This window comes from Varanus komodoensis, unplaced genomic scaffold (assembly GCF_004798865.1).
Source record: "Varanus komodoensis strain SLA01 unplaced genomic scaffold, ASM479886v1 scaffold51, whole genome shotgun sequence".
NCBI classification, from domain to species: Eukaryota; Metazoa; Chordata; class Lepidosauria; order Squamata; family Varanidae; genus Varanus; species Varanus komodoensis.
This window is the reverse complement of record NW_025336100.1, coordinates 1,773,340-1,801,085: the sequence shown is the minus strand read 5'-3', so window position 1 is coordinate 1,801,085 and position 27,746 is coordinate 1,773,340. Positions and strand designations below refer to the sequence as shown.

Below are 27,746 nucleotides of genomic sequence, written 5' to 3'. Positions count from 1 at the left end.
TTTTTTCCTATAATCTAGCCTTCTCTGATGATGTTAAATAATCTCTATTCCCTAGGAAGCAAAGGTGTTATTCTATGGTGCCTACTGCACAGTTCTAAGACATTTTGCCAAAGAACAGGAAAAGAAGATAACTGTGGAACAGCAATACTGTAGAATAGCATGCTGTCTCTAAGGGAGTTTGGTTCATGTTAGAATAATTGGTATGCATTTCTCATGCTAAGGCTGGAATTCAAAATGTTGTTTGTGTAGGCTGTTCTGCTAATGGTAACATGCAACTGTGCCTTCTGGTGGAACTCACTCCCAAGAGAGATTTAATTAGTCTCGTCATTAATGTTTGTGGGTGGGGAAGTCAAGACATTTGTATTTTGTTGGGTTTATAACGGCTTTTGAACTTCACTGGTTTGTCTTCTATTATCTGTGTATTTTAACCTTAACTGTGTAAATTTTTAAAAGAGGCTATTTCTACAGAAGCTATTTTTATTTTTTGTTTTCATAATGCTTTTACTGCCCTCAAATGTTATTGTAATCCAGATTTGTTATTGTCTGGAACTGCCTAATCCAGTGATGGTGAACCTTTTAGAGACTGAGTGCCCAAACTGCAACCCAAAATCCATTTATTTATTGCAAAGCGCCAACACTGCAATAAAACCTGAAAACTGAGCTTTTAGTTTTAAACAACTCACAGCCAGTCTAACCAAATCTCTCTCTCTCTCTCTCTCCTTGGCAGCGCACTGACCGGCCATGTGAACGCTCGGACGAGTCACGGCTAATGAGTTGTGGCTCATGATGTCATTGTCTGGCACTGCTATTCTTTTCCAAGAATGCCCATGGCCCCTATGTGCGCTGTTATCCGATGCTTGACTGCTGGGGCAATGCTGGCACGAGTTGGCTCACATGCCGACAGAGAGGGCTCTGTGTGCCCACTGTGGCACACATGCCATGGGTTCACCACCACTGCCCAAACCCTACCCTGGTGCACTCTCCCTAACCCTAATTTTATCCCTAATAGGAGTAAAATACCATTGAAAGGGGCGATTTTGAAAAAGCCTTGAGTAACTTTTTCTGCACAGCTCATCATTTCTGCCCATTCTAAACACATTCCAACCATTAAAATCATGTCAGGACACCTTGTTTTTCTAACCCTAACCCTACCCTGGTGCACACCCCGAACCCTAATAAAGGGCTAAAGTTCCACTGAAAATATGATGATTTTGAAAAAGCCTTCCTTGAGTGGCTTTTTCTGCACAGCTCATCATTTCCGCCCATTCTAAACACATTCCAACCATCAAAATCATACCAGGACACCTTGTTTTTCCAACCCTAACCCAGTGATGGTGAACCTTTTAGAGACCTGAGGGCCCAAACAGCAATCCAAAACCCATACTGCAATAAAACCTGAAAATTGAGGTTTTAGTTTAGAAAAAACAACTCACAGCCAGTCCAAGCATATATATATCCTTGGCAGCACACTGACCAGCCATACAAAAGCTTGGATGAGTTGTGGCTAATGAGTTGTGGCTTGTGACTTCATCACCTGGCACTGCTACTCCTTTCTGAGCATACACACGGCCCCTGTGTGTGCTGTTATCCAATGCTTGGCTGCTGGGGCGATGCTAGGACAACTTGGCTGGCATGCCAACACAGAGGGCTCTGTGTGTCCACTGTGGCACGCGTTTCATAGGTTCCCCACCACCAGCCTAAGCCAATTCATTTCTAAAAAGGTTCTGACAGCATTTAACAGTTTCTTTTCCATGGGAGAGCTTCCCTACCATCCCCAACCAGCTTTGACATGTTTGAAAATTGTCAGATATCTAGTTGTGCCAACAACCAAGATTATTTTCTGAGAATCTTATATCAACACTCTAACAGAGAGTATTTGGGTTAATCACAAATAATTTTGTTCTTGAAATCTAAGCTAGGAGCAATCTGAACCCTCAAATCCTGGACATAATCTTGAACTAATATGATCATTTCCCGCAGGTTTAATGAATAAATATGGATCATTTGATAATAAATTAAAATACTAAAGTGTCTTAATTAAAATAACAGAGAAAGCACTTCAAGAAGGATTACTTTCTTGATTCAAGGTAGTCAATGATTTGAAAAATCTGTAGATAACTCATTTTTCAATCTAGTTGCTAAAAGGTTTAATAGCTTGCAATGTTGATTCAACATTACTGAATCAATATTTTAAAAGCAGCATTGCATTCACACTGAGAAAAGAGGAAAGTCTACCAGCCTCAATACCCAGTGGCTGTGCAAGGGCTCCCTGGTGGAAAGAGAAAGCACCCATAACAACCAAGTTTCCCATACCACAGTCTGCAACACCACCAGGAGAGGCAAATAGTTTGTTCCTAGAAACAAAACCAGGCAGCAGGCACAAAACTGTAAGTAGAGAAGTCTTCAAAGCAGTTATTTCATAAAACACACGGCAAAGCTAAGACAGCAGAAAGATCCTACTGCTTCAGGCACATTGATACATACCCGTCTGTCGATTTTATCACCCTGTGAATCATATATTAAAAATGATAAGGGAATGTTGCAAGTCCAATATATATTTGTACAATGACATGTTACATTCTATTTTATATTATTTTTGTTTACATTGTAAACCATCCAAAGAAAGCTCACACTGAAGGGTGACATACGAATCTATAAACAATGATTAATCAAGTAAACAATGGCTAGTCTGCTACAGCATAAGCATGATCCAGAGAACATGCTTTTGTAGGAGAGGGAAAACAACATGGAAACCTAGATGTCTGGCTATTCTAAAGTATAATATAGGTCAGATGTACAGAATATGGTTTATGGTATCTTACTGTATTTGTATTTGGCCATCTATTCCTCCCCAAACAGATGTTTTACAAACAACAGCGTGGAATATGCCCAGTAATTATGTAAATAATATGCAAGTACAATATATCACCATCCATACTAAAAATGTGCATATATACAAACACTTGCTTCAACAATCCTGAAAGTAAATTTGGAGGCTTATATAGGAATATTTTATGGAATGAATCAAAGTAGCAAGAGGAAGACAAGCTTGTTTAACTTCTACTTGCTTAGCAACCATAAAGGCCAAGTTTTTTTTGTACCCATACAGTTCTTAGCACAACTTCCATTTGTAACTCAGGTATTTATCCTTGTCCTTCTTCCTGTAAGAAAGCAAATCAAATCCTGTTTGTGTCCAGGTCTCCATGCTATCAATGAAATTTAAGTTAGTCATGACTTACTTGCCTCACTTAATTTGTCTATTCTATATATGGACCTAATCCACAGTCTACTTAGAGCAACTTTTTGAGCACAAAATAATTAATTACTGACATTTGCCTCTGTTTTTAGTATATCCACTAGGAATCAACATGTTAGAAGACAAAAAAACAAAAAACAAACAAACCAGCCTTTTTACTACTAAAGAAAACTGTATACCTTGATAGTGTTCCATGAGCATACCAAATGACCTATGAATATATGAAAGGAGAAATCTGGATAATATGGATAAGGTACCTGAGACAGAATGTTGGTGCACTGTTGAAGTAAAGACACTGGGGGATTACCAATACTTGTTGCAAGCTGTACTCTTAGCAGCTGTTCTTTCAAGGCAGCATTCTCTTGCAAAGCATGAGCCAGTGCTACAGCTGCACACCAGTTTGAAAGGGAGTCTGTAGAAAAAAGTCCTCCACACAGTAGCTGTCCTGCCGAGACTGAATTTCCAGTAGCTGAAATAGCAAGTATATAGCTTAGTGACATCAGAACATTTCTAGGCTTGTATTTTCGACACATTTACCAGAGCTTTTACAAATACCTGGGTGCATTTAAAGCATTAAAAAAGTGGTACACAGTTCTGATGTGGTAGTTATGTCACTGACAACCTAATGGACAGAAGATTAAGTTTTCTTCTGCAAAGAAAGAAAAGCACTGTACAGTCTGGACCACTGAAAGTAGCAGGCAGGGAAAACAGACAGCATCTTTGAGCTGCTGCCATTCACCTGCTCAATAATACTGTTCAAAGCTTTAGCTCAACTTGTCCATTCAAGGTTCATTTTCCCAACTCTATCTAGCATTCTCTTGTCCTACAAAGTAAATAAACTCTATAATATTCTATAATATACTATTTATACTATTATAATATGTAAACAATTTGCAAATGCTTTCTTCAAATTTGGAAAAGTGTAATAATAGTATGAAGAAGTGGTCAATGGATACCACCTATATTTTTGACAGTAAAGGGGGAGGGAAAGTTCAATCCCCTGTCAGTAACTAGATTTAAATTCAATGCATTTGTTTGCCCTTGTATTTGAAAAAAATCATTTTAGAAATTTATGAAGAGAAACAAGTTCTGTATTAACTCTAACTTTCACAGGGCAATTTGCCTCCTTCAGAAGTGTATGTATTTCAGTAGGGTGGCAGGAATGGACAGAGATTTTTAGTAACTTTCACAGGGCTTTCTACTTTCTTTCCGTGTATTAATCAAAAAGGAATTGCCACCATTTAAGGCAGCTGCTTTTTCAGCATACAGGACTCCACAGCATCTGTTTCAGAAAAAAACTATCACCCTCTAATAAATGCTAGTGATGTGAGATAGCAGAAGTATCATTAGTGCATCCAATGTGGAAATATCCAGTGGTGTATTCTCCCTTCTTGACAGAAGTTTTCAGACACACCAACTTGGTCATAAATACATCATTCTTGTTTTAAAATGTCACATCCTGAAAGTTATCCTTTGGGCACTACCAGTGGACTATACAAGCCCTCATTGTGGCTAAGAGACTATAGAAGACAGTCATACTATAGAAGACAAATCAACTCACTCAACCACACAACAGACTGAAGACCTCATAACACTGGCATCCTGAGAAAATATACTATCGACAACAGTGTAGTCAACCTACCTCAACCTATATTAGTGATGTGGAAAAAGGAACTTTGAATATATGTGTGCATCTGTATATGTAGACATATACAGAGGGGGTGCAAAAGTATACAGTTTTTATTATGAAAAAACAATAGCTTTATTAAGTCACAATAAGGATGACATACAAATTGTAATTAAGTACAACCTCTTAAGTGCTCAAATTGCTGGCCTTCAGCATTTACATATTCCTGTAGTCTAGTTTCTCACTCAAAACACTTTGGCACATGGTGAGGAACTCTGTATAACTCTTATAACTGTATACCTACTTTTGCACCCCCCCGCCCGGGTATTATTAGTAACATTCTCAAGATCAATTTGATGCATCTCTGATCATTACTGGGTGACTGCGTGTTTCCTCTACCCTTTTCTTTTTCAGTATTTTCGTGTTTTTGAAAATAAAAAAAGCAGCAGCAGAACAAAAATCAGCAGACTGGTGGCTTTGTAATATTTTACAGAATGGTCTAGCATCATCCCCACTGTGCCATTCCACAAGATGTTATAAAGGCACTGTGTTACAGATTGCCATTCCAATGTCAGTTGTGTAACAGCTTTCCTTGATGTTTCAGGGAAGCACCAAGAAACTAGAAAGCGCTCTTCTATCACCCCTCATATTCTAAATTCCCCCAGAGATCACAATTTTTCCTCTTTCCCCAAAATGCCACTTTGTCTTCTCAAATTGCTCCCTCCCCAAAATCCAGCATATACTTCAACCCAGTACTATTTTGTATATGACCACTCCTAAGTTCCAAATTCTAGTAATCCAAAATCTCTACTAAGGATGTCAGAAAAATGAATTCTGCAGGAGACTGGCTTTGTCTGCATCACATGGATTGTACTGTTACTTTGTGTGTGTGTGTGTAGGTATCTTCACAAGTGAGCATTTGTCCTAATGTGCATTAGTGCAAGTACATACTTGCAAACTTAAAAAATCATATAAAAATTCTATTTCTTCAATGAATGGATGTTGAATGAAAGGCACATGAGAATCTGAGAAATACAAATAAAATGGATTTTATTAAATCTGTACAAAATCTGGCTCTCCCATAAAATCATATATATATAAATTTAAAATTCTATACCATCAATTGTTGAAGGTAGAAGTGTTGATACAATTTCTCCTTGTCCCTTCTGATTTTTGTATAAGAAGCACTGGAAACAGTAAAGGACAGCACAGCGTAGCACAAATGGTTGCCTTTCATTTACCATTGACATAAGTAGTACTACAATTGCAGGCCTGTCAAGTATGAAAGCAGACAGTCATGCTAAAAAAGAAAAAGTGGTTGTGCAAACATATGTGTGTGAGCACGTGCACATACAAACTCAGATATATAAACATACAATGGGATTAAATTATTCACAGCCAAGGGAAAAATGTATCCACTAACCAGAAGTCATACACCCTCTGTTCCTCTATAACAAGGGCAGTGTTAGAAAATATTAAAACTGCTGATACTACCCCACTTCCAAAGTCAATCAATGCTTTTACTTTTCTTTGTTGTTTAAGTTTTTCCCAATTATATACTATACTAAAAGGCAATGTTCTACTACCAGCATAAAGAAACATTCATTGCTTAAGTTTGTTGGTTGGCAACAGAACAAATTTGATTCCCTCAATCTTGCCTACAGGGTTTCTTGTTTCTTCCTAAAGAAACAAACATACAACAAGCATATTCTTTTGATTTGGAATATGCTCCATTTCAGGGAGGGGGTTGAAGTAATTCATTTTTAAAAATCTCACCCCCCCCCCCACACACACACTCTGAATATATCAAGAGCTGGTGTGGTAGTTACAGTGCTGGACTCAGTCCCAAGAGATCAAGATTTTTGTCCCCAATCAGCCATAAAATTCACTGGGTAAGGTTGGGCCACTCAATTACTCTGCATCTAACCTACCTCACAGGGTTGTTTGTAAGGATAAAACAAAGCTATGTACGCTACTTTGCATTCTTCACAAGAAAAAAGGCAAGATACAAATGCAATGTAATATAACAAATTAGTTTTGCTCTCCCATGTATATACATTATTATAGACTTTACCAGATCCAATTCAACATTAGTCCTTTCTTGTACATTGCACTTTTAATTTACATATAGCTTTACAATCATAATATACATACTTTAAAAAACTCAGAAAAATACTCAGCTGGGTATATGAAAATGACTTATCCAAAGTCAAACAATGACCATAAAACAATCCTTTCATTTTTGCTATTTCTCTCTGGTATTCAATGAACTGGTTAAATCAGTGTGTAGAATTGAAATGCTGCTGGTTAATCAGTGGGCAGTTTTAACATGAGCATTTTCAGATATATATTCTCATATCGTCTTTACCAGCTGATTTCTTTTTATTCTTTGTTCAGACATAAAAGGTTCATTCCTCCTTTCCATCGTTAACTCTTGTGCAGCTTTCTGTGTACTCCAAACATGCAGGCTAGGGCCATCCTCCTACTAAACAGAAGTTTACTACAGCAGATTGGTACACCTACCTATAAAGAATTTTACTAACACTTATTTATTACTTTTTTAACCACCCTATAGCTGTGCAATGATCTCTGAGCAATGAACACATAGAAAAGTAGTTTAAAACATATTAAGAATGAAATATATTATTTGGCAGACCTTGGATATCCTTATTTCCGCTATTCCTCCCCCGACAACACACACATGCCTGGGATCTGTACCTGCACCAAACTGGCACCGAACAGATCTAATGCCATCACCTTACATTTTCTAACATCAGGATTAGGGGGTAAGTGTGCCACAGCATCCTGATGTGAAAGCTAGTGGGGATAACCTAGAACTTTCAGGGAAAAGACTAAGGGATGTTAACTCAGTGACAGAACACATGTTTTGCATGAAAGTCTCATGATCTACATTCTTCAGTGAAAAGGCTCTCAGAGCACAAAGACTGGCTCCTACTGGAGACTCCAGAAAGCTGCAGCAATTCAGTAATATTTTTTAGACCTTCAACCCCACATACTCCCAATTACAAAGGAAAAGATAGGGCACAGATGCAGTTTTCCATATTGTCAAAGAACAAACCATTGTGGCTCCCAACTTGTTGCTAAAAAATTAAGCTATAGAAATTTCATAAAACCTCAGAGAGGCTTCGACTTAATTCCCGATTCATCTGATGAAGTATCATATTTCTGGTTCTGCACAAACTAATTGCACTTACACATCTTGCCCTTTTGCATATTTATGTTTAAAGTAAATAGCACCAAGATTTTCCTTACCATACCTTGGTGGATTTGAAGGTGCATTTACTGAAGCAAAGTAGTCTTGGTTCATTTGACATCCTCGAATGACCTCTGATACAGTGTTAATCGTCTAAAAGTAATCAAATAAACAATATCCACTGAGAGTCGAATTATCAGAACTCTGAGTTGTAGAATGTATTGGATTTAATATCTTTAACAAACACTCACAGTATCAAGTCTCTATGGGTGCTCACAGAAATACAAAGCTTATCTTTGTATGGCAATTATTTCAGTGAAGACAGTAAGGTTTTTAAAGATTGAACAAGATTGCTTTATTCGCAATTCACATAACAGGGATAATGAAAGAAAAAGAACTCATCCAAGGTTAAACAAATCCTCTAGCCTCAGTTATGTGCTGGTTTATCCAGTGATGTTAATAGGCATGGGTTGGTTCACGTATGTTAATCATTTGACAACTTGCATGTGTGAGACATACAACATATCACAGAAGTGAGTACACTCCTCACATTTTGTAAATATTTTGTTATATCTTTTCATATGACAACCCTGAAGAAATGACACTTTGCTATAACGTAGTGAGTATACAGCTTGTATAACTGTGTAAATTTGCTGTCCCCTCAAAATAACTCAACACACAGCCATCAATGCCTAAACCGCTGGCAACAAAAGTGAGTACACCCCTAAGTGAAACTGTCCAAGTTGGGCCCAAAGTGTCAATATTTTGTGTGGCCACCATTATTTTCCAGCACTGCTTTAACCCTCTTGGGCATGGAGGTCACCAGAGCTTCACAGGTTGCCACTGGAGTCCTCTTCCACTCCTCCATGATGACATCACTGAGCTGGTGGATGTTAGAGACCTTGCGCTCCTCCACCTTCCGTTTCAGGATGCCCCACAGATGCTCGATAGGGTTTAGGTCTGGAGACATGCTTGGCCAGTCCGTCACCTTTACCCTCAGCTTGTTTAGCAAGGCAGTGGTCATCTTGGAGGTGTGTTTGGGGTCATTATCATGTTGGAATACTGCCCTGCGGCCCAGTCTCCGAAGGGAGGGGATCATGCTCTGCTTCAGTATGTCACAGTACATGTTGGCTTTCAAGGTTCCCTCAATGAACTGTAGCTCCTCAATGCCGGCAGCACTCATGCAGCTCCAGACCATGACACTCCCACCACCACGCTTGCTGTAGGCAAGACACACTTGTCTTTGTACTCCTCACCTGGTTGTCGCCACACATGCTTGACACCATCTGAACCAAACAAGTTTATCTTGGTCTCATCAGACCACAGGACACGGTTCCAGTAATCCATGTCCTTAGTCTGCTTGTCTTCAGCAAACTGTTTGCGGGCTTTCTTGTGCATCGTCTTTAGAAAGGCTTCCTTCTGGGACAACAGCCCTGCAGACCAATTTGATGCAGTGTGCGGTGTATGGTCTGAGTACTGACAGGCTGACTCACCACCCCTTCAACCTCTGCAGCAATGCTGGTAGCACTCATACGTCTATTTCCCAAAGCCAACCTCGGGATATGATGCTGAGCACATGCACTCAACTTCTTCGGTTGACCATGGCGAGGCCTGTTCTGAGTGGAACCTGTCCTGTTAAGCCGCTGTATGGTCTTGGCCACCATGCTGCAGCACAGTTTCAGGGTCTTGGCAATCTTCTTATAGCCTAGGCCATCTTTATGTAGAGCAACAATTCTTTTTTTCAGATCCTCAGAGAGTTCTTTGCCATGAAGTGCCATGTTGAACTTCCAGTGACCAGTATGAGAGAGGAGAGCAATAACACCAAATTTAACACACCTGCTTCCCATTCACACCTGAGACTTTGCAACACTAACGAGTCACATGACACCGGGGAGGGAAAATGGCTAATAATGCTCAATTTGGACAGTTTCACTTAGGGGTGTATTCACTTTTGTTGCCAGCGGTTTAGACATTAATGGCTGTGTGTTGAGTTATTTTGAGGGGACAACGAATTTACACTGTTATACAAGCTGTATACTCACTACTTTACATTGTAGCAAAGTGTCATTTCTTCAGGGTTGTCACATGAAAAGATATAAAATATTTATAAAATGTGAGGGGTGTACTCACAGCTGTGATATACTGTACATCCCAAACAGAATTTGCATCACATTCCACAAAGCAATGATGCTCAAGGGTGAGCAGGGACATTCATCTGCAACTCCAATGCTTAAGAAGTGAGGCAAGAGCAATTGAATTTAAAGCCTGTGTATGCATTGACCCTATTCCTTGACAGTATGAGGTATTCAAGTTGGAAAAAAGCAGTTTTGATTGAGTGCATAATTCACTGCAGGTTTAAGAAGTTTCTCAACTGAAAAGTTATTTAGAACAATGGAACATATGGAACTATTTGCAGCACAATCCTATGGCTGCTGGACAGCGTCTAGAAGGCCATAGGATTTTTCAAAATCGCTTGGAAACTTGTCTATAAGGGTGAAGCTGGGACTCTGCAGCTGGTGCTGAAAGAACTGTGCAGGCTGCACAAGATCACAACACCAAGCTCAAAGATGGGCCTTTTGGGGGAAGGGAGGAGACAGGTTCTGCCAGCATATGCAGTAGATTGGCCATCTGAAGTGTTTTGCATGCTGGGAGGAACATGGAGCTCCTCCTGCCATGCACAGGATTTCCATTATCTTCCAAGTTTGGATGGTTACAGGCGACCTCGTTGGAATGTGTCCTTAATCTGTCACCACAGTAAATAAATGTCAACAACATTTAGTGTCAACAACTCTAATATTAAAAATTACTTTAACACAGATTTTTAAAAAATCAGAACAAGTGACTGTCTATGTTTCAAAGTTGTGTAAAAATTACAAGAATCAATGTCTTTACTAAATCAATTACTAATGAATAGTATTACATCCCCTCTTGCCTGATCAAATTTTGTAACATCTGTTCTCAATTCAAGCCCTATCCAGGATAAAATGCCAATCAATTGCCAAGTGTATACTCAGGACCAGACCCCCCTCCCTCCCTGCAACACCTGCCACGCCGCCGCTGCAACTCCCGCTGCGCCACCGCCGAGGCCCAAGTGAGACCTGAGGCGCGCCACGGAGCCCGGGGGCCAGCTGATGCCGCTCCCACGGCCACCACTGGACCACCCTGGAAAAGGAGGACTCTAGGGCCGCCGACCGACATTGCGGAGGAGGACGCCGCCATCTCGCCGGCCAGCCGACGGGTTTCTGCATCCGTCTCTGCTCCCCCGCCACCGGCGTTGGTGAGAGCAACGCAGGATTGTGGGGTGGGGCATGCGGGCGGGCACCAGCTTAACTCGCCGGACGCGGCCTGGGGCTGGCGGCCGAAGGGCGACGGCCAAAGGGCGGTCGCCGCCGTTTGTGGCTATGCGGGGGTTGGGCTGGTGAGGGACTCTGTCGGAGGGCGGAATTTTTATTGGGGGGGTAGATGGGGAGTTTTACATTGTTTTAATATTTTTATTGTATTTTAATCTGTTTTTATGGAGTTGTCCCTGGCCACGTTGATGGTTGAGCTACCTGGGGAGCGCGTGGGTGCCGCCATTGGGGTGGTCACGGACAATGGACGTTACAGTGGTGGGGGTTTAATGTGTCCGCATAGGAGGAGGAGGGACAGATGGCTGACACCTGTCCCTCCTTCTGGTTCTATCTCCAGTCAGAGGGCTCCAGGTAGTCTTGTCAACCGCCCCTCGGGCCTGATGGTGCTCTTGCTTAATGCCAGGTCGGTCCACAATAAATCGTCCCTCATCCACAACCTGATTGTGGATGAGGGGGCTGACCTGGCTTGCATAACAGAGACCTGGGTGGGAGGGGGGGATGTCACCCTCTCACAAATGTGCCTGCCTTCGGGTTCAGCACCGTCCACACCTGGAGGGGAAGGGAGGGGGGTAGCTTTGGTTTACCGAGCCTCCATCTCCCTCGCGGGGCTTCCAGTCCCTTTGAGGCCAGGGCTAGAGTGTCTCTACTTGGTGCTGGGCGGCCGAGACAGATTGGGGATTCTGTTGGTGTACCGTGCACCCTTCTGCCCAACAGTCTCCCTGCCTGAGCTGATGAAGATTGTCTCGGACCTGGTGTTGAGGACTCCAGGATGTTGGTCCTGGGGGACTTCAATCTCCATGCCAAGACTGGTCTGACCAGGGCGGCTCAGGACTTCATGGCCTCCATGACGGCCATGGGGCTGTCTCAACATGTCACAGGCCCAACCCATAAACATGGACACACTCTGGACCTGGTTTTCTCGACGGGGCAGGAGAAGGGTGGTCTGAGGGTGAGGAATTTATGTCTGACACCCCTGTCATGGTCAAATCACTTCCTCATGAGGTTTGTGCTCGAGAGCAGCCTTCCCCTCTGTAAGGGTGTGGACCCGATTGTGTGGGCCCGCCCCCGGAGCTGGATGGATCCGGATGGATTCCTGAAGGCCCTGGGGGAATTCCAGGTTGATAAGGCTGGTGCTCCTGTCGAGGCTCTGGTAGAACTATGGAATGGGGAAATGGCCATGGACATGATCGCTCCTAAGCGTCCTCTCTCGCCGGGCAGAGTCCACTCTTCCCCTTGGTATACACCTGAATTGCAGGCGTTGAAGCGGGCTGGGAGACATCTAGAGCGTAGGTGGAGGAAATAATGGGATGAATCTGACCGAACACACTTAAGAGCCCATTATCGGGCCTATGCTGCGGCGGTGAGGGTAGCGAAAAAGAAATTCTTCTCTGGTTCCATTGCCTCCTCACAATGCCGTCCGGCAGAGCTGTTTCGGGTGGTACAAGGGCTGGTTCGTCCCAGCCCTAAAAAAGATCCGGTTCCACACTCGAAGGCCCACTGTGACGACTTTGCCAAGCATTTCAGGGAGAAAATCGCTCAGATTCGTCACGAGCTGGACTCCACTAGTAATTCAGAGGCTTCTGGGGAGATACCAATGTTGCCATCTGGTACAAAATTGATGGATGAATTTCAGCTACTGCAGTCTGATGATGTGGACAAGGTGCTTGGACGAGTATGTCCCACCACCTGCCCATTGGACCCTTGCCCATGTTGGCTAATTAACAATGCCAAGCATGGGATAGGGATCTGGATCTTGGAAGTGGTTAATGCCTCTCTGAGGGAGGGTCGGGTACCTGCCGCTTTAAAGGAGGCGGTAGTCCGACCGGTCCTGAAGAAGGCGTCACTGGATCCAGACATGGCCACTAATTATAGACCAGTGGCCAACATCCCATTTCTGGGCAAGGTGTTGGAGTGGGTGGTGGCGGGACAACTTCAAGCACTCTTGGATGAAAATGATTATCTGGACCCATTTCAGTCTGGCTTCAGACCTGGGTATGGTACTGAATCTGCATTGGTCACCCTGTACGATGACCTGTGCAGGGAGAAAGACAGGGGGAGTGCGTCCCTGTTGGTTCTCCTGGATTCTCAGTGGCTTTTGATACCATCAACCATGGTATCTTTCTGGATAGGCTAGCAGGATTGGGGGTCGGAGGCACTGCTTTGCAGTGGTTCTGCTCCTATCTCAATGGCTGATTCCAGAAGGTGATGCTGGGGGACTATGGCTGTGCCGTGGCAGCTATGCCATGGAGTTCCACAGGGTTCCATTTTGTCCCCCTTGCTATATTCAACATCTACATGAAACCGCTGGGGGAGGTCATCAGGAGGTGTGGGCTGCGGAATCATCAATATGTTGATGATACCCAGCTCTACCTCTCGTTCTCTACCAATCCAGGTGAGGCAATGGCTGTACTGAACCAGTGCCTGGCCAATGTAATGGGCTGGTTGAGGGCCAATAAACTGAAGCTCAATCCAGACAAGACGGAGGTCCTGTTGGTTGGCAGATCGGGCTTCAGGGAAGGGGACCTGAACCTAGTCCTGAATGGGGTTGCACTCCCTCTTAGGGACAAGTTCCGCAGCTTGGGAGTGCTCCTCGACCCAGAGCTTTCACTGGAAGCTCAGGTGACAGCAGTGGTGAGGAACACTTTCTTTCAGCTTCGGCTGATCCATCAGCTGCATCCCTACCTGGAGAATGACTGCCTGGCAACAGTGACACACACGTTGGTGACTTCCCGACTTGACTTCTGTAACGCGCTCTACGTGGGGCTGCCCTTGAAGACGGTCCGGATACTTCAATTGGTTCAAAATAGAGCTGCCAGGCTGCTGATGGGGCCTGGGCGTTATGTTCACATGACTCTTCTGTCAGCTTCACTGGCTCCCCATTGAAGTCTGGGCCCAATTCAAGGTGTTGGTTATGACCTATAAAGCCCTTAACGGCTTGGGTCCTGGTTACCTGAAGGAGCGCTTACATCCATATGTGCCCGGCCGCCCCTTGAGATCAGTGGGAGAGGCCCTTCTCTGGGAAACCTCCGTGAAGGATATTAGGAGGGTAAGTACTCGGAGGAGGGCTTTCTCTGCGGTGGCGCCCAATCTATGGAATGCGCTCCCCAGAGAGGTCCACCTGGTGCCGTTTTTCGGCACCAGGCGAAGACCTTTTTATTCAAACGCTTTTTTAATTGTTAATATTATTTATTTATTTTATTTTTCGGGCCAGGTCGACTCATATTATTTTATACTGTTCTTATTTATTTATTTATTATTGTGAGCGCCCTGAGACTCCAGCGAATGGGGCGGCATAGAAGTCTTCTAAATAAATTAATAAATAAGAGTGCCACTTTTCTCTGTTCCCTTACCTCAGTAAGAATATCAGCAGGAACTCCAGTTGCCATCAGAATTGTACAAAGCTGTTGCAGCAATCCGCAATGAAACATGGCTTTCTGGCAACTGCTGGTGGCTCCTGGGGGATTTGTGGGGGAGACTAACACCCGGACCAGCTGTTAAGAAAAGGAATGTATCACAAAGAAGTACTGAAAGGCCATCTAGAGCACTAGTTTTAAACTTACTTTGTAAGTTAAAATTATGCAAAATTCATGGGACTATGAAAATGAACAAATCAGTTCTTGGTGTCACTTTGATGTTGCTATTACATTACAATGAAAATCATTTACCTGTAGCATTAGATGTAGATTGGTTACTTTCTGTGCTGACCACCCAGCATTATCATCACCAACTTCAAACCATGGCTTCATACGCTGGATATAGGAACCTTCCTTAAAGAAATTCTGATTTGAATTATTGTTCTTCAACAAATTTTGTAGTAAGAGAAGACAATCTTCTACAACTATGCCTGTGAAGACAGAAGGGTTGATGGACGTTAATTTCAACAGTTAAAATGTTGACATTTCCTTAAGTATAAAACTTTCCAATGTAATAAAGAATGTTACGTAACTGTTTTAACAAAATGGGGATCTTGAGAGAATGATGGAGATTTTCTCTCTGCAACTACAAATAACTTATAGTACATAAAGACTAAGGACAGAATGCAGCTTTCCATTGTGGAAAAAAATAAAACCAAGACTACCTGTGCAGTCTAGATAATCTAACAAAACGAATTCATTGGCGTAGTTTCAGCAACTTTTACTGTATTAAGACATAGTATGCTGATTGTTCCAAATACACAGTGAGCCTAGTGAGCAAACACTGCAGAAAGAATAGCCAAATTTAACCTTCTAGAGAAGTCCACAAAATTTGCTAGCTTGATAACACTAGTAACCTGCACTTCTGTGGTGGTGATGAACTTCACCTCTGCTCCAGATAGTTTGTAAAGCAAGTGAACAGGGTGAGGAAGGACAGAAAGATGAAATTCTCATCTACATAGCATTCCTTGTAAACTCTGGCTACCCAATCACAGAATCATAGAACAGTGGAGGGGGAAATCAGGTCTAACCCCCTGCCTCAATGGGGGACTCCAAGTTAAAGCATTCCTAACAGTTGGCTCTCCAATTGCCTCTTAAATTCCTCCTTTGTGGGAGAACCCAGAAACACCCTAAGTGATTGGTTCCGTTGCTCGTTCAGTCAAAGTTTTTCCTGAAGTTCAGCCAGAATCTGGGTTCATATAACTTGTGCTTATTATGATCAAAAAGAGATCCTGGCCCTCCTATGTGAGATCACTTTTCAAATATTGAAGAGTAATATCATAGCTCTCCTTGGTCTATACCTCTCAAGCCTAAACATGTCCAATTCATTTAGTGTCTCCTTGGTCTCTCCTAATTTGTCTCCAGTCCCCTGATCATCTTTGTTGCCCTCCTCTGAATCTTTTCCAGATGTATTACTAAGTAATAGCCTGATCAAATCTGTCCATGTTTCTCTGCTGGAAAGTGATTTGCTCATACAGAGGACAAAAGGTTAATACTCCCTAAGTTATAAGAAGTAGCCACCCCATATAGCAGTATAACAGAAAAGTAAGGACAGCTTGAACAAGATTTTCTTTTAACAGTTGCACTCCTGACTTCTTATAACCAGCCAAAAGACACAAGAAAAAATTATGATGAAACTGAAGCGATATACATGCAATTATCACAACCACCATGTAGGTGCCCCACCTCATTATTAGAGTCCAACATCAGAAAGACTAACTGATCAAGGATTCAGGAACGACTGGAAACAGCAGAATAAAACTAGGGTAAACAATGATACAGCTGAATGGCTTCCCCAACCACCATGAGTCCAGGCATACTTCTAATTTATGAAGGAAGTCATGAATGCTGTATTACAGAAAATACTTCAAATTTACTATCCTCACACAAAATGAGATGCTAGGAGTTAGGCTTTGGTCCAAAAATCAAGCCAGTTCCAATGTTCTGTGGACTGCATGAACTTTTTTCATTGGTTTACAATCACCTGTACCTCTTAAAACAACCCTCCACAAATTGTGATTTTCTATTTAGGTAAAATACCACATATGTTGATAATTGCAAATGAGTAGGTAAACTAACTGCTAACACTTCTATGATGCTGGGAAGTAATCTACTATGTTGAACAGGTTTTGGGAAAGAAAAACCATAATAGGATTGACAATTTATAAGGCACAGTGGAAAAAACAACAAAAGAGTTTTAAGGTTCATGCAGCCACTTTTCAGAAACTACCCAAGCTCAAATATAAAAATAGCTCATATATCTGATACCATCCAATCTGTTGCAAACTATATTCTTGTATTTTAGTGTTCTTCTAACAAATACAGTGCAAATCTAATGTGACTAACCTCAGTGGATTGCAGGATCTCTCACATACCTCTTCCGGAGCTCAGTGCCCATCCCACCCAATCCTGAACCAATCTTAACTTATATTGGTAACAATATTAACTGTTGTTATGGCTAACCAAGATTTCTACTTAACCCAGATTAACACTACATGGTTCAGTGGTTCTCTAATGCTGCCTAAACTATGGTAACAGAATACAACTCTCAAAGGCATACCTCCATCACTGTTTCCCTCATCGGTTATGATATCTAATAATCTCTCAAATGCATTTTCAAAAGCAACTATTTTCTGGATGGCTGCATTACTTTTTGTTAACTGCTGAAGTAACAGGACGACCTGTGGGAAGAAAGACAGAAGTGACTGACAAAATTTTAATCTCAGTGGTGGGGGGCACTTTTACATTCAAGTAGACAAGGCCCTATCTGTTTGCTGGGTGTCTCTCCTAAAGACTCCTAAGAGTTTCTGATCTCTTAAATTGAAAAAAAATCCCTTTGACATGCCTTATTTAGCTGCACAAACTTTTATTACATTTTTATATAGCTCAATAGACAAAGCTACCCAATTAGTTGGTGCATTGTTTTTAAAAGTTATAGTAAGCTAATACAAACCATACTAAATGCATGAAATGTATCTTTTTCTTGTTTATTTTAGGCTCAAAAAACTTTGTTTTATTGAGAAGTATGAAAGGGCTTACAAATTAACTCACATGCCAAAAGCATGGGACTTCTAAGTTGTGGAAGCAATTAACACATCCTATGAGGTTTTTCATAATGGGCTACCCTCTTTTGTTCCCATCTCTGTCAAATGAGATATTGCTGAGGGGAATGCAGAAATGTTCCTCCAGAAGTCTGTACCATAAAGGTTAACCAGCTGCAAGGAAGATTAGTTGGTTTTAGTAAATAACCTCTGTGCACTATTTCTTTTACTCTATGCTCTGCAGCGAACTCTACCAATGCTAGAGTTCCATTGCCTCTTTACTCCCAGTAGTGCTACAACTGTTTGCAGACCACTCTTCATGCCCCTGCTGCTTGACTGTAATTGGCTGAATGGAAATTATATCCTATGCTATGCAAGTGAAAGAGTTAGCAACCTGCAGAGAAGCATTGGACGCCTTCTTTTTTGATGCTGAAGGCATATATCTTTTTGTTCGTTACCTCTATGAGAATATCTTCAAGAAAGTCTCTTAACAATCCATTAATGCAGAAGTGGCCAGGTTGGATTTAAATGTTGCTCATGCCTTAAATTCACAGCTACTGTTGTGGCTGCATAATTATTCTGCTTAATGACAAGTGGTATATCAACAGCGATAGAATTCATGATGGCCTGCCAACATAGTTATTTCAAACTAACTCAGCATATCAAGTGGTTATCTGGGGTTCAGTATTTGCATTAGACTAACAGAAAATAGAAATATTGAGACAAATATATTTCAGTGAATTTTAAAAATTTTAATCAGAAGGCAACACACCAGCTCCAGCAGGCTCCAGAATGCCACAGATTTTTTTGTCATCTATTTGTTTGGCCCACCAGTTCACCTAGGGTGTTTTTTATGCTGAATTACAATTTGAAAGAGGCCAAACTTGATGTTTATGTTTTGGTACATTTGTGAATTAGAAGTCTCTTCACACTGATGAAAAAGAAGCAAGCAGTTTAATGATAAGATTGATGTCCCATCTCTGCAAGTCACTGTGTGTGGTGGTTAAGAGTACAGGACTGGGACTCAGGCAACCTGCTTTCCAGGCCCCACTCAGCCATGGGTGACTCTGGGCCAGTCACAGACATTCAGCCCAACCTACCCCAGAGGCTTGTTGTTGTGAGGATAAGAGTGAGAGGAGGAGAATTATGTTAAGTTGCCTTGAATTCTGTGAAAGAAAAAGAGGTGGGATATACATTAAATAAATTTCTTTTTTTGAGTTAGAGTTCTACCTCTGTACTTCACCTTAGCTATATTGTAGAACCTTGGCTCAAATTCTGAATAACAAAAGTGCATGCCAGAAGGGATTACAGTATAAAGCTATGACAGCTGAGAGTCTTTCTCTCTCTTTGGTTCATATATGCTGAGGCTGAATGGTAGGGAATACCAACCACCAGATGCTACTGCCCATGAATTGACTAAATGTGAATCTGCCCAAACTATCCCTAATCTGCCTGAAACATTTGTCTAGATGTTTGTGGAACAAAAGTTTCAAACAAAGGATAGTCTGGAGTTGAAGTCTCATATACTGTATCTCCATCCACACCATTGAAATAATGATTTTGAGGGCATTAGCAAGTTTAAAACTCCTGGTCATTTGCCAGTAGCTGGAAAGACTTGAGACAGGAATTCTTTCACTTTGACTTACTGCACAAATTAGTTCTTGATAATTATATGCAAATTAAAGTCAGAGACAAAACCATAGTGTGGAGTTGGAACTGAAAGAAAGCAAAACCTTAAGAGAGAGGCATTACCCTTATTAAATCACATGTAGCAATCTCTTAAACTTCTCAATTTTACCCCTTGGAAAATTTCATCAAAGTGCAAAGTGCTAAAAAACTAAGCAAAATAAAGAGTTTATTCACATTCATTTTCTGTAAGCAGTCATTTACTTTGGGAATTGGACATATAGGCTGTGTTCAAATATCATGCCTGTTAATGAGCGAACATGCCAGTGCATACTGCTCAATAATTTCTACTTGGCTCCTCCTGCCAGCAAGCATGGCTAAAGTCAGGGACAAGCCAGAGATCTTAGCACAAACCATGTGGTAAACAAACCATGTTCTGAGCATTCTTGGCACGAGGATGCTTGCTTGTTCACAATAATCCAGAGTTTCAAAGAACTCTGGATTTGCATGTGTCGATGCTGCTGTTATGAACAAAAAAGCACTAGCACTTATTGTTCCCTGCTAGAAAATGCATGTTTTCTTAGTAACAAAACTCAGAGATATATTAGTTTTTCAGAGGGCTGGTTCACATACGAGCAAGCCTTGGACTTCCACATTTTTCTTTACTTCATGTACTTCAAGTCTAGTTTGTGGCAAGCAGTAATTTGTGCTTGATCTTATGCAAAAGAATCCAGCACTCTCGTACATTCAGAAAATTAGCTTAGCGATGCACGGCAAACTGGCCAAATTTTTTGTTTCAAGATGTGTTTGCTGTACATCACTAAGCAGACAACTTATTTAAAGCTACTTTTCTGCAAACATGCTTTCACAAAGTTCTGCAGTTATTGAAGTCAACACATGTACCATATATAATGCCCTTATTAATTTACTGCAGGCATATTTTCTTGGGCTCAAGGGCAGAAAAGGAGGGATTGGGTGAAGAAGAGTGGTTTTATTGTTTAGAAAGCAATTTCACCATTGAAAAAAGATTGTCTCCCACTGTAAAGATAGATTATTTCTACGTACATCATACCGTATGACCTCTCTAGAATCTACCAGTAGGTCCATCAGCCTTGAAACACCTGAAAGAGAAAACCATAATAGGAGATTAAAATATGGTTGCTTAAGGTCATCTAGCCTAATACTGTCTACTCTGCAGGGCAATGGATTCCATGTTTTCAAGTAGAGGCTTTCCCCAGTCCTGCTATGGAAGTCCTTTTATTTGTTCTTATTAATTTATTATACTTGTATTCTGCAGTACTAGTTCCATAGGACTCTCTAGGTGGATTACAACAAAGCAATTTATAACAATGAATACCCAGGCTCATTCATACCAAAGCAATTCATAATTGGAATACGAAGGCTTGAACCTATACTTTTCTACACCTGATTACCAAGATAAGGCTCCTGTTTTATGTTGACAGATCCATAAAAAGAACACTTTCTCAAAAGCTTACTGACATTCAGAAAATTAAAAAGAAAGCAATGTATTAGTTTGTATCACTACATCATACCATATATTCTAGGTAAATATCCTGCAACCAACAGGCAATACTTTTGCCCAGTTTAGGAGGATACATTTGCATTGTTCTAGATGCTGTTTGACACTTGTTGTGGGCGTAATATCAGATCCAATCTTATATCTGAGAGACAAAGTGGTCTCACTGGCACAAAGCACTTTTCACTAAAATATGTTGGTGAACCAGCTGTAGCTTATCCTAGACAGAAACAGATGGGGCACAGTAAGTAATGTTCTAATGTTCATTTAGATTATTGCAATGCACCCTTGAAAACAGTGCGGAAACTACAGATCCCAGCCAACATATTCCGTACTAACGATAGCTGAAATACACCTATCTCCTGGCCCATTTCTGTAGCAATTCAGGGTGCAGGTTTTATCCTTTAAAGCTCAAATAGCTGTCAGACACTTTCTCCCATATGAATCTCCCTTAATATAAAGATATCCTAAGGACCCTTGGCCCTTCTGCAATCTACCCACAGCTTGCATCTGATAGCATGGGTATTGAGAAGGGATTCTCTGTTGTGGCACTCCACTGCTGGAATGTGCTCACTAAAAAGACCTGTCTGACACCTGTTCTTACTCTTTCAGCACTAGTGAAAACAATTTTATTGAACCAGATTTTACTGTGTTCCAATTTTTAAATGTTTCAATTGCTGGTCTTACCTCGTTTTGTTGTTGAATTTACATTGTTTTGATTTTAATATTTAATAAAAGAGGGTAGCAACAAGGAGGAGGACCTTTTCTGGATTGGCACCCCAACTATGGAATAAGCTCCACAGAGAGGTTTGCCTGGTGTCCTCTTTATACTCTGACACCAGGAGAAGACCTTTTTATTTCAACAATATTTTAATTGTTAGTTTTTAATGGCATTTTAATGATGGGATACCTTTTAATGAAATTATTAGCTCTGTGAGTGGGTGCATTTTTATTATTTTATTGTTCTTAATGTTTTACTGTAATTCGTGATTTATATTTTATATTGTAATTATGGTTTTATTGTAACCTGCCAGACAGCTGTGTGGCTAATGGGGCAGGTTAGAAATCCAACAAACAAAGAAACTTTTTCAGATATCATTATACCAAAAAGCAGCATACGCATGTATGAAATACAATATGAAATACTTACCCATAGGACTGACTAGTATTATCTGCTGCATCTGGGGTCCTTGTTGTTTTAACAACACTGTAAGAAGTTTCACTCCAGGCCACCGGACATGGAAATCAAATTCCTGCAATTGATCATGGCATATATCAAGCTCCATAGTATTTCATTGCTAACATTATTCTGGACAGGCCAATATTTACATATACAGTGGTACTTCAGCTCACAAACACCTCAGTTCACGAACAAATTGGGTCGCGAACAAAAATTTCATAAAATTTTTGACTCAGGTTGCAAACTCCACATTGGGTGGCAACCATGATCGTGGCCACCCCCCCCCCCCCCCAAGCGGGGAGATGGCCGAGATCGTGTCTGTCTTTCCTGCACGAGTGCAACCACGATCTCGGCCATCTCCCCCCCAGCGCACCAGGATGACGGGTGCATGCAGGGATGACGGGCGCGATCGCAGTCATGCTGGGGAGGGGAGGAGAGATGGCCATGCTCGGGGTGTGGGGGGAGATGGCTGCAATCTTTGTTGTTCTTTGTCACTTTGCTTCACATTTTTCCGATTTTTTTTTAAAAAGTTACAAAACAGATTAACGTTATTTACATTGAACCTTATGGGGAAATTTAACTTGGCTCATGACCAATCTGGGTCACGACCAGAGTCCTGGAACCAATTAAGTTTGGAGCCAAGGTACCACTGTACTTATTCTAAGCCAGCAGTGGGCAGATCAGGATATATGGGTAGATATCTGGCCAATTTACAGTAGATCAGCAAACAAGACAAGAAGAGGGAAAAGAAGGGGGCAAAACAAGAATTGGATTTGTGCGTACAAGGACTTAAGCTTTGTTCTGACCGTTGAACACATGCTCAGAGGTACTCTGTTGCTTAATTCTTACCATATGTCCATCCACCTAAACCACTATTTTGCATTTGACTTAGGCTGATAGATCTCGGGCTTCTAGTGGAAAAACAAAGTAGATTCTACAACCCTGAAGTGCATGCCCACCTCATTCTAAGTCATAATAAAGCACAAGCATTTAAAACATTTAGTTTTAGTTGAGTAATATCTGTATTCTTGTCTGAAAGACAAATTAAGCTAACCATACTAGTAGCATTTGTAGACTGCTTCATATACACTCTCAATAATCTTTACAATTATCCTGTGAGGTAGGCCAGTATTATTATTCTCTTATTGAAGTTGGGCACTGGACAAGAAACTAAAGAATACGAACAAGAGAGGATTGCTTATTTAAGGCCACCTACTGTATCTGTGGCAAAGGTAAAATTCACACCAGGAACAAGTTCTTTCACAGCTAAGTCATTAACAACTTAGTGTTTCTGAAAAATCTATTGTAAGAATTTTCCATCTGTATGTATGACAATTCTGGTTTCCCTCATATATCAATCTAAGAAGCTTGAAGGCATAAGATGAAAGAACAAATTGAGCTCTTGCCTAGAGAAAGGGGTATAACTGGAAAATGCTGGAAGTATCCTGATTTTCCCTGGTCTAATTTTTCTTATTTGTCAAGTAATTTTAATTTATTTAAGAAGGAATGTATTCATCATCTAGCCCTCCTAGCTCCATGGGACAGAATATTCTGTAGCCTAATGACTGTCCTCATCCACTTCTCAGAAAACTGTTCATTATATTATTAGGGAGCTCACAATCTGTGTGCCTGTTTAAAAAAGAGCAGTTCTCACCTCTAAATAGCTCAGCAGAAGAGTGACATTTTCTTGTTGCTTAATAAATATTTCTGTAAATTGACTTCCAAGATCTTCAGCAGGTTTCTGCACATTTTCTTCTGTAATATTAATGATCCAATTACCACCCAGCCTCAAAGAGTTTCAGAGCTTCCAAACAGGACAAGTTGCAATATATATAATATGCAAATATAAAACAACCAAATCTAAGCTGTATGATGCAAGGGGCAGAAATACTGAACATTAAAATGTCTCTTTGCCATGACCCAGGACCTGAAACCTCATAATCACAGCAGTCTGATTCCTTGTCCTCAGAAGAAGGTACTCCAGAGGTAAATGGCTCAGGAGAGAACTGCACCATGAGCCTTCCATCTGCCCAGGATTTAGTTTTCCAAAAAGATGCCAAAGACTAGCTCCCCCAGAACAAAAGAAAAATATGTTAGTATCCTCCGACTCTGAGGTCTTGGTCCATAAGGAAACAAGCATGCCAGAGCTACCCCCACATGGTTGTTATCTGAAATTGACAGAAAAGGACAGCCCCCACCCTCCAAGACAACTAGCCTAAAAGGAGGAGGAAGCCTTTTTTTTATTCAGTTCTGCTCCTTGTTGGAGCAACACACAGATAACCCTATCAGGCTTTCAGTTACACTTGGGGAATTCTGTAGAGCTGATCCATGCTTCCTTATGAAACCTGATCTATTTACACCTCTGCTCAATATCAGAACACAACAGAACCCTGCAATGCAGAGTACATATTATAGGATGCTGCTACTTAAGTCATGTCTGACAACCCTCCTTCCTTATTAGACTAGTCAGTATTGCTTTCTTCCTGTCCTAGAAGAGACTTGTTCAATAACGATTGCCTGATGAGGCAAGGTAAGATGAGGCAGTACTGGATCCCCCTGAGGTATACTTATTCACTCTCTGTGGTGGAACTGGAAGCCTGTTAAACTAATTTCCCTACTCACCTTTGAGTAGGTAGGGGATTTGCAAATACATTAGAGGAGTGATCTGATTTAATTCCCTTATGAAAAGTGTTATATTAAGGCTGGCATTACTGAAGCAGCTGGTCACTGATTCCTCCAACCTCCTTCCTTATCATCTTTAGAGAAATTGTTTTTCATTTAATATAGAGGGAGGCAAGGAGAGATACTTGCAAGTCAGAAGTCTAAGGAAAACCAAGTGAGAGGGAATAGAATCTACCCCCACTGTAAAATAATCCAGAACATAAACGTGGCTGAGCTGGAAAGCCTGCCACACCCCCTAAGGTACTGCATGCTAATATAATTCAGTTTCTTTTACCTTCAGAATCATCTGTAAAGGCACAGAAGAGAGAAAGGTTCAAAAGTGAAGCAACTTTTCATTTAGTACTGCACAAAAGATTGGTTAATAGTGTAACATTGATTCCTAAAGAACTCAAGATCATCTCTACAGTGGTTACCTGATTAGCCCAAGCACTCCCAATCAAATGTTCCTAAGCCCATCTTCTGAAGGCCTCATAGTTCATTGAAGACTCTGCAACTTTCTTTGTTCATACCACTTTAACGCTTGACTTCAACCCGTTTGGGTTCTTACAAGAAACAGATGTCCTACTGTGGGATATCATGGCTGAGCTAATTGTGACCAAAACCATTCACAAAAATCAGCCATCAGGAGGAGAGAGAAGACAGCATAATCCTTCCCAGTACTGGCCTGGCTGGGACAAATATCACTGGACTCTTTCCTTGCTCAATTGTCTCCATCAGTCGTTATTCCAGCCTGGCTTTCATATAACAACTAAGTACCAGAATTTGCTTATTTATCTATGTCTCCTTTCTTTTGTGCAATGTCTATTACATTGAAAAGTATTCTGGCAGGGACACATCCATTCCGTTCTGGCTCAAAATTTACTTCTATGTTAAGCAGTTAATAAATGTTTTTCTACCCTTGAAATTAATTGAATATCTTTTACATTCCTTCTTTAATATGCATTTTACAGAATACATAACTGTAAAAAAGTATAGCTTCCACCATTAGCTATCATTATGCAATTTGTCTTCCCACCAGAAAGAGAAATAAAAACCAACAAAATTGTTTATAAATAATGAGTACTAGAAACATGAAAACATACTTATTCAAGAAATTATTTCCATACACTCAAATGTTTTCTATTCAGAAAAGATAACAAATATGAATTTAAAGATGAAAGCAATAAGATGTATTACCATATATTTCACCTTTCCAGTTTTTTATTCAAAATAAAGTGCACTTTTTTACAGCAAGTTATGACCTATAAAGCCCTAAATGGCTTGGGTCCTGGCTACCTGAATGAGCGCTTACGTCCGTATATGCCTGACCGCCCCCTGAGATCTGCGGGAGAGTCCCTTCTCCGGGAACCCTCCATGAAAGAAATTAGGAGAGTAAGTACTCGGAGGAGGGCTTTCTCTGCGGTGGCGCCCAACCTATGGAATTCACTCCCCAAAGAGGTCTGCCTGGCACCGTCGTTACTGGTTTTTCGGCGCCAGGTAAAGACCTTTTTATTTAAACATCATTTTAATTGTTAAAATATATGATCTGGCCAGGGCAACTTCTTCTTCCTTCTCTTTTCTCCTCCTATATTCTTTATTTACTTATTTTATACTGTTAATCTTAATTTTATATTATTATGTTTGTATCTCAGTGTATTTTTTGTATTTTTGTATTTAGTGGTAATTTATTATGTTCTATTGTATTTCAATGTATTTTATTGTGTTGTAAGCCGCCCCGAGGCTTCAGCAAGGGGCGGCATAGAAATGTTATAATAATAATAATAATAATAATAATAATAATAATAATAATAATAATAATGTAGAATTAAGCAACTACTCTAAGATGGGTAACTGCACTGTAAAGGACTCTGAAAAGTGAGCAGGGACAATAGAACACTACCTGTGGCTCAATCAATATACAGTGGTACCTTGGCTCACAAACGAATTGGGTCACGAACAAAAACTACTGAAAAATTTTTACATGGGTCGCAAACACTGCTTTGGGTGGTGACCAAGATTGCAGCCATCTCCCCCCCTCCCCTTGTGGGGAGATGGCCACGATCACAGTTCCATTTGTGCAGGGAAGAGGTCCATGATCAGAGGTGTGCTGCTGCATTAAAGACGGGTGCAGCAAAGCAGACCCATGGGGGAGATTGGCAAGAATCCGCTTGTCATTCGTGTAGCCGCGCCTCTGATCATGGATCGCAATTGCTTTCATGCAGGGAAGGTGTCCATGATCAGAGGCGCATGGCTGCAGGAAAGATGGAAGCAGCAAAGCAGAGCCGCAGGGGAGATGGCTGAGATTCTGCCTGTCTTTCCTGCAGGAGTGCGCCTCTGATGAGACACACCTTCCCTGCATGAACGGAACTGCGATTGAGACCATCTCCCCACCCCCAGCGCACCATTTGCGCCCATCTCTCCCTCCCCCAGTGGGCCTGCGATCACACCCGTCTCTCCCCCCACATCCCCCAGCGCGCCAAGATGACGGGCACGTGCAGGAATGACAGGCACGTGCAGGAATGACAGGCACAAACTCAGTTGTGCTGGGGGGGGGGCAGGAAATGGTTGCGATCTTTGTTATTCTTTGTCACTTTGCTTCACATTTTTCTGATTTAAAAAATGATTACAGAACGGATTAACCTTATTTACACTGAACCTTATGGGGAAATTTAACTTGGCTCATGACCAGTTTGGGTCATGACCAGAGTCCTGGAACAGATTAAGTTCGTGCGCCAAGGTACCACTGTACTAACACATTCTCTAAACAAATTGTGGGAAGAAACAGCACAAGTTACTTGCTACCCCTTCTTTGCCCACTCCTGAAGGAAATTCACATGTGTC

General features: G+C 41.3%; 1 protein-coding gene across 4 annotated transcripts in view; it reads right to left on the bottom strand.

Moving 5' to 3' along the window:
• The window catches only part of USO1 (USO1 vesicle transport factor), a 79,142-nt gene that overhangs the window by 41,376 nt on the left and 10,020 nt on the right, over nt 1–27,746 (bottom strand). For 2 of the 4 annotated variants that reach the window (XM_044447395.1, XM_044447397.1), the window contains exons 5-14: nt 23,899–23,999; nt 22,215–22,317; nt 20,593–20,648; nt 17,421–17,541; nt 15,113–15,291; nt 14,798–14,938; nt 8,162–8,250; nt 6,001–6,155; nt 3,514–3,725; nt 2,485–2,505 (exon numbers count right to left, since the gene is read on the bottom strand). In XM_044447395.1, coding sequence (XP_044303330.1) covers nt 2,485–2,505; nt 3,514–3,725; nt 6,001–6,155; nt 8,162–8,250; nt 14,798–14,938; nt 15,113–15,291; nt 17,421–17,541; nt 20,593–20,648; nt 22,215–22,317; nt 23,899–23,999 — 1,178 coding nt within the window. Of the gene's footprint in view, nt 1–2,484; nt 2,506–3,513; nt 3,726–6,000; nt 6,156–8,161; nt 8,251–14,797; nt 14,939–15,112; nt 15,292–17,420; nt 17,542–17,911; nt 20,545–20,592; nt 20,649–22,214; nt 22,318–23,898; nt 24,000–27,746 lie in introns of those variants that run through there. The other 2 variants (XM_044447396.1, XM_044447398.1) reach the window with 2 other exon arrangements.